At 42.3% G+C, this 7,589-nt stretch overlaps 1 protein-coding gene across 1 annotated transcript in view; it reads right to left on the bottom strand.

Annotated features, from left to right (window-relative positions):
• Window positions 1-3,271, bottom strand: part of pi15a (peptidase inhibitor 15a) — a 5,801-nt gene extending 2,530 nt beyond the window's left edge. Inside the window, 5 exon segments of the mRNA XM_025054662.1 lie at window positions 1-19; window positions 22-82; window positions 742-860; window positions 1,540-1,865; window positions 1,959-3,271. The exon segment at window positions 1-19 is cut by the window's left edge and continues 80 nt beyond it. Of these exon segments, the coding sequence (XP_024910430.1) occupies window positions 1-19; window positions 22-82; window positions 742-860; window positions 1,540-1,815 (475 nt within the window). The 5' untranslated portion in view covers window positions 1,816-1,865; window positions 1,959-3,271.
• Window positions 3,272-7,589: the final 4,318 nt, after the last annotated feature.

Below are 7,589 nucleotides of genomic sequence, written 5' to 3'. Positions count from 1 at the left end.
GTTGCAGTGAAGTGGGTAGGTGAAAGAGTAGTCCTTGACCTCATCGTACCAGGGTTTCACCAACTGAAGGATGGATCGATAGCTGCAAACACAAGACAGACGTGTTTAGTCACAGACAGGAAGTGTGAATTTGTCAGCAAATCTATATATACAGCTTGGCTGTATTGATAAATGTATACATTTTTGTTTTTGTTAGTATTCCATCATGGAACCTAAGAGGAAAGTTATTTTTAAAAATGAAAAGATCACTGCCAAAAAATAGTATCTTGGTCTGAGCCAGCGAAAAGAAAACGCTTTTTAAGGAACTGCATCTTTTCCCATGATCGATTTAGTATTTGATGTCATGCACACCAAAATAAACTGAGGAGAAAATGAACACAATAGTTTAACTATGTAGGTCTAGTGGTTCAGACCAAAAAAGGTGTTCTCATGTTGTTCCTCAATAAAAGCTAAAAGTGCATGAAGACATGAAGGTGCTGAATTTTCCAAATGGAAAGTCAAGACCCACAAAAGGGATTTGCCTCAGTTTGTCCTCACGGGTCACGGCAGAAAACACAGCTTTTGTTTATTTGAAGTGTCACAGGAACATTCCTCACGTAGTCACCGGGTCACAGTGCAAAAACTTGTTAGGAGGGAAGACTAAAAGGGGGCTACGCGGCAACGACCATGACTGCAGAGACAGAGTCATCTCTGAGCAGCAGATGTCAGAGCCCGGGCAGAAGGCAGTCACAGGTCACGTACCGTCCCGTCCTGACCGAGAGGTTTTGACCCAGGAACCTGAGGAGGTGAGGTGGCCCGTGTTCCCAGAGGCAGGCATGAGCCCAGTCCTCAGCTGTCTTTGCCAGGGTTTCATCCCACACCTAAAACACACACACACAGACGGAGGGAGAAGTGGTGGGAAGGAGAACCTTCATTACATAACTTTATGGAAAATATCAACAGTAGATCACAGCTGGCAGGGAGGTGTGACATCAGGGAGTTCCTATTACTGTTACAGGTGTCAGCGGCCATCCAACATAACTAATACAATACTTGGGTCCTGTGTATTTTTACATATACATCTGGAAACAACTAGAGTAGAGAATAATCAAACACAGTCCTGACAGTTTAATACGTTTCATCAGTGACAAAGATGCTGTGAATAAACTCTGATTGGAATTTGATAGTTTTTCTGCTCTAATTGAAATTGACTGATAGAGAATAAACCTTTAAGAGTACGCTGGTGTACTTTAGTATTTCTTCCAAGCCCTACAATACACACAGGAGTACTCTATGTACTCCTGGTACCACACATGACCCCCTGTCCCTGTTGAAGTCACTACTCTGGTGGTCTACTGCTGGAGTCAGTGCAATCTGCTGAACAGCTGAAGTTGCCGACACAACCTTGAAGACATTTGTCACTCCGCTTTCTTTTAATAATCTAGGCATCATCACAGTGAATATTATACTTTATACAAATTGACCACGGTTGATCATAACTCCAAGTATTCAGGATGTTGCATCGATTACAATGAAAAATGAATGAAAACCTCCCCTTACCATGTACTCCATATTGGATGCAGGGGGAAACACTTTCCCTCTCACTTTGTTGTGGTAATCTAGAATGGCAAGCATGTCATTCTGACTAATGTAACGCTTCCTCCTGCTCCTGGAGACGGTCGCTGCGTCTGTTCCATTGCTGCGCGCTGCACCAAAGCTGCTGAAAGTGTCGCCTGCCAAGGACGAGGACGCAGAAGCAATAGTCGTTGCCAGCGCACTTGCTCCGCAAGATATGCACAGAAACACTAGGTCTATGAGAAAGAGTTGAGGCTTCATTTTTTCCTAAAGAAAGCTGCAGACACGAACCCCCCGCGTCCTGGATTGCACTGTAAAGACACAGAGGACACAGATTTGAAGTTGCAGCTGTGGTGCGCGGCGAAATACCGGTGGAATTCCTGAGCAAAAAAACTGCTCCATACCTTTTTTTTTTTTTTTTTTTTTTTTTGCTGCTGCCTGCGTTATCAATCAGCTCCAAGACTCTGGTAACGGATGTGGATAAAAGATGGGAGGGCAGTCTGTCTCTCTGTCTGTCTGACTGTCTGAGTGACTGTCCGTCTGTCTAGCTGCAAGAGAGGAGTTTTTGAGCTTTGCACACTTGGTGAAGGCTCCGGGAGAGAGTTTATATACTGCAGAGGACGATGTAGGAAGTGCACGGAGGTAGACCCAAGGCCCCTCCTCGTCCTCCACCTGAAACGCAGCATCATTTGGAAACGTGGTGTTTGGTTTCTCCAAAACCCAATCCCAGGTGGATCCTGACTAATTTCACCGAGACATCTGCTTTGGGTTTGTGCAGCTGCACCGAGGAGGATTGTGAATATTAGTTATTAATGTTTTTGTTTTTTTTAAAGAAAAATATAATTATGATGCAACTGCCCTTCAGACATGGATCCACAGCATAAATCAGACAATCCCAAATGTTTAATAAACTTTAGGTATTGTGTGCATCTCCTTGTATGGGTCATAAAATTCATAGCACAGATCTGTGATCAGGCTTTCTCATAAACCCAGTGGTGGGAGTGAAGCATCCTGTTGTGTGAGTAAAACCAGTGTGAGATCTGGGTTCATGTGTCCTTTTTTGTCGTATTCATTATACTGTAAATATTACACTTGTTCAGTGTGTGGCTCCAGCTGTGTGGTTCGCCCGGCAGATGTTGGAGCCAAAGAGGAGGGAGAAAAAAGATCCTTCTGCAGGTCATAATTTTCATTGGCAGCTGGTGAACAAATTAAAGCAACGTGACGCAGGAACAATTTTCCTCCTTTTTTTTCTTCTTCTAACTCTGTCTTTCTCCTCCTCCTCCTCTCCTGTTGCAGATGACTGGTGCTTTCCCAAACGTCTTCTTGGAAGTGATGGACTTTTCAGGTGCTGGAACCTGGTGGAAGGGATATATCACTCAAGAGTGGCACACAGCGAAGATTTTCTCCTCCGTTTCACACATGTCAGCCCTGACTCTTCTCTACAGTATACTGCAGTATAGTGAAGATTTCACTGGGATGGAAAGTTGACAGAGTGAGCGGTTAAATCACGACAGAGGAGCTGAGTATTTCTACTTCCCGGGTCCGATCCAATATTTTACAAATGCCAGGAAACAAAGGAAAAATGTCTTTTCCTGTAAAAGGTAGTGGTCTTTAGGAAAAATTATACAAAAGTATTGTCTCGCAGTAGTTTTGAAAAGGTTACTGAGAGTGTACAGCTGTGTTCCTGTGTGGAGACCTGTTTTTTCTTTTCTTTTCTTTTTTCCAGGGACATTATATATCATACATTCTATACAGTTATGTTAAATACGTTTTAAACTATCATATAGTATTCAATTAAGTAAACTTCAACTGGCTCCAAAGCACCCCCTGCAGGGGAGGATGGCGTTATCAATCAGCTCCAAGACTCTGGTAACGGATGTGGATAAAAGATGGGAGGGCAGTCTGTCTCTCTGTCTGTCTGACTGTCTGAGTGACTGTCCGTCTGTCTAGCTGCAAGAGAGGAGTTTTTGAGCTTTGCACACTTGGTGAAGGCTCCGGGAGAGAGTTTATATACTGCAGAGGACGATGTAGGAAGTGCACGGAGGTAGACCCAAGGCCCCTCCTCGTCCTCCACCTGAAACGCAGCATCATTTGGAAACGTGGTGTTTGGTTTCTCCAAAACCCAATCCCAGGTGGATCCTGACTAATTTCACCGAGACATCTGCTTTGGGTTTGTGCAGCTGCACCGAGGAGGATTGTGAATATTAGTTATTAATGTTTTTGTTTTTTTTAAAGAAAAATATAATTATGATGCAACTGCCCTTCAGACATGGATCCACAGCATAAATCAGACAATCCCAAATGTTTAATAAACTTTAGGTATTGTGTGCATCTCCTTGTATGGGTCATAAAATTCATAGCACAGATCTGTGATCAGGCTTTCTCATAAACCCAGTGGTGGGAGTGAAGCATCCTGTTGTGTGAGTAAAACCAGTGTGAGATCTGGGTTCATGTGTCCTTTTTTGTCGTATTCATTATACTGTAAATATTACACTTGTTCAGTGTGTGGCTCCAGCTGTGTGGTTCGCCCGGCAGATGTTGGAGCCAAAGAGGAGGGAGAAAAAAGATCCTTCTGCAGGTCATAATTTTCATTGGCAGCTGGTGAACAAATTAAAGCAACGTGACGCAGGAACAATTTTCCTCCTTTTTTTTCTTCTTCTAACTCTGTCTTTCTCCTCCTCCTCCTCTCCTGTTGCAGATGACTGGTGCTTTCCCAAACGTCTTCTTGGAAGTGATGGACTTTTCAGGTGCTGGAACCTGGTGGAAGGGATATATCACTCAAGAGTGGCACACAGCGAAGATTTTCTCCTCCGTTTCACACATGTCAGCCCTGACTCTTCTCTACAGTATACTGCAGTATAGTGAAGATTTCACTGGGATGGAAAGTTGACAGAGTGAGCGGTTAAATCACGACAGAGGAGCTGAGTATTTCTACTTCCCGGGTCCGATCCAATATTTTACAAATGCCAGGAAACAAAGGAAAAATGTCTTTTCCTGTAAAAGGTAGTGGTCTTTAGGAAAAATTATACAAAAGTATTGTCTCGCAGTAGTTTTGAAAAGGTTACTGAGAGTGTACAGCTGTGTTCCTGTGTGGAGACCTGTTTTTTCTTTTCTTTTCTTTTTTCCAGGGACATTATATATCATACATTCTATACAGTTATGTTAAATACGTTTTAAACTATCATATAGTATTCAATTAAGTAAACTTCAACTGGCTCCAAAGCACCCCCTGCAGGGGAGGATGGGAGTGTTCACGGAGGATTCCTTTAATTTAACTTAAATCCTGGATTAAAATAAGGAGATGAGAAAAAAAATCATGCATTTATTTAATTTATTATCTATCTGACTTTATACCAAACAGTTGATATGTATCTTAAACTATTTTCAATATGGCTTGATTTTTTATTTCCACTTCATACCTATTATGAGAGCGGACCGTTACATCTGCCCAGTGCTTCGTCTCATCCTTTCATCTGGTATCAATAGTCAGACCACACCGCCGCCAACTCTGCCCATCCGGGCCAAAGATTCAATAGATCAGCACAGAGTGCTGAGGTTTTTGCTGATTTTATTATCCATATCATCAGATTAGTTTACCATACACCTGGTTCACTGCATTTTACGCCGTCTTCATGCTTACTTGACTGCAGGCATAAGCCAAGACCAAAACCAGCAGTCAGCCTTCCAGGACTGAATAGAAAACTGTACTTGTACACATTTACCACACACACACACACACAGTGTTTCTTCACATGCAGTCTTCACAAGCCCCCAGATAGTATTCACTCAGTCTCAGAGTGTTGGTTCTTGTTTGCACAGTGAACCCAGTGACTTCCAAAGCATTATTATCATATTATCAGAGGGGTAATTTAGGGCATTATTTGGGGCACATGCTGCTTTGAGAGGCCCACAGTCTGTTTTGGAATGCCGTTTTTGCTCAGACAGAGCATTTATTTACCTACAATATGTTGTTTCAATTTTTCCCCGTGCTTCTCCCCCTCTCTGGAGGCCTCTCAGAGACCAGTGTCGATGCCAGTACGAGAATGAGGTGCAGTAGTGAGCGAGAACAGAAAGTCAGAAAGAAGAACAGCTCATGGACAGACTCGACAAGTGTTGCACCAGTACAGTAAATTTGAAGCAAACTCTCCTGAGGGAAAGATGTTGAGTGAATTTATTACACGATTACATGGTTTGGAGAGGTGACGAACAGCATGTGCTGTAACAAATTCAATGTTCAAAGCAAACATTTTGTTTTTGTTTTCAGGGAAAGTTGGAACAAATAAATGCTATCAGACTGTTTTGACCTATGTCTGGAGCGTGGAGTTCTGACCTGGACAATTCAATAAGTAGGTAATAAAAGCATGTGAAGGATGACTTCTCATCTGTCTGCTCTCCCAGCAATCAAAGTGAATGCTGTAACCTCCATTTCAGCTGCATGTGCACTCCACCCAAGGCTATTGTTACTGCTCTGGCTGACTGTGCTGTGCATGTGAAAGTCACTAAGATATCATCAGCACATGGTTGGATGGATAAAAAAAGACCTGAAATGTGAATTGAAAAACCAATGCAGTTCGAAAGACGAAACCAATGCAAGCTGCGGGCCATGTCGTTCAGAGGGTTGCGGTGATCCTTTGTTTTCTTCGTTAGAGTGAGACGAAAAGCATGGTGTCTGAAGAGCACACATTCAACCTTTCCTGCTCGAAGGAAACGGTTATGGAGGTGAAAGAAGCTAAGGATACGTAGCACACTCTTCACTGTGAGTAAGACAAAAAGGAAGAAGAAAAAAAGAGACACTTTTGGCTGATCTCTTTTTTGAGGTAGCACCAGCATATCATCCACAGATGTGATTTAGCACAGGTTGTTACACTGGATGCCCTCACTCAATACAAACCTCATAATTTTTTCCGGGCTCTGCTCCAGTACTGAGAGGGCACAGACTGTGGTCTTCCATGGCGGCTAAGTTATATTAACAAATTGAGGCTGTCTTGCCCAGCAACTAACTGAGTATGTGGGCAAAGCATGAAAATATACTCACCTGTTCATCAGAGGAAAAACAAACTCTGGTACATACTCTGACCATGCACTGGTACATGCTGGTAATCAGGTGTAACAACAACAGGGGAAGTTGACACACTTTTGCAAGAATGTGTCCCACTGCAAACTGTAACAGCTGTAACAGACATGGTCCAATCAGATTGATAGGGGAGAGCCAATCAGAGCTATTAGGTTTGACTGCCTTAAGGTTGGATCTCTTCTATGTACAAAGAGATCCAACCTTAAGGCAGTATAAGGTCAAGGGCAGGAATACTTCGTGACATGGGATGACTGTACTGTACACAGACCCACTTTACTTTCAATGTAAAGGTAATATTTTTATATATAAATTTGGATTTTAAAACATGATTAAGTCAAAGGACAAACAAAATGGGATGTCACTGTACCCAACTCTACAGCATTATATCATTTTCTCAGTCTGTTTGTCTGTTTTATTTTTTTCCCAGCGATAATCTTTAACTGGGTGAGCCAAACAAATACATAACTTATCGAAACTTGCCTTACTCCATAGTGCCACACAGAAATTTCCAGTTTCATGCTGTGGTTAAATAAGCCAACTCCTAGCAGCTTATCAGTCTTTTCACTTTTGGCCCAAACAGCCATGTCATTTTTTATTTGTCACACTATTGTTTTGGTCTGCCATGTCAAGTGTAAATAATGTGATGATATGGTGTTTGATGAATAGGTATGTTTATTTTTTCAAAACATATTACACTCATTACACACTTTTTTGTTGTTGTTTTTTTAAAGATGCTTTTCATGGGGTAACTGGAACACGGGGCCTGGAAAGTCGTGATGTCATAGGTTGGTTTGTACTGGCTGGGGGACAAAATGAAAAAGTGACATTTAAAGAGTGGTTTACATTGGTGAGCGGCCCAGTCTCTTACTTCAAGCTGTCTAGGCTGCTTCAATCCACCAGCAGCAGCAAACATTCTATCGGCGGAATATACTGTTAAACAGCAAACTCATATGTTTCACAC

The sequence above is a fragment of the Cynoglossus semilaevis genome, chromosome 3 (assembly GCF_000523025.1).
Source record: "Cynoglossus semilaevis isolate Cse_v1.0 chromosome 3, Cse_v1.0, whole genome shotgun sequence".
NCBI lineage: Eukaryota > Metazoa > Chordata > Actinopteri > Pleuronectiformes > Cynoglossidae > Cynoglossus > Cynoglossus semilaevis.
Note: the sequence above shows the minus strand (reverse complement) of the source record. Positions and strands in the feature narration are given on the sequence as shown.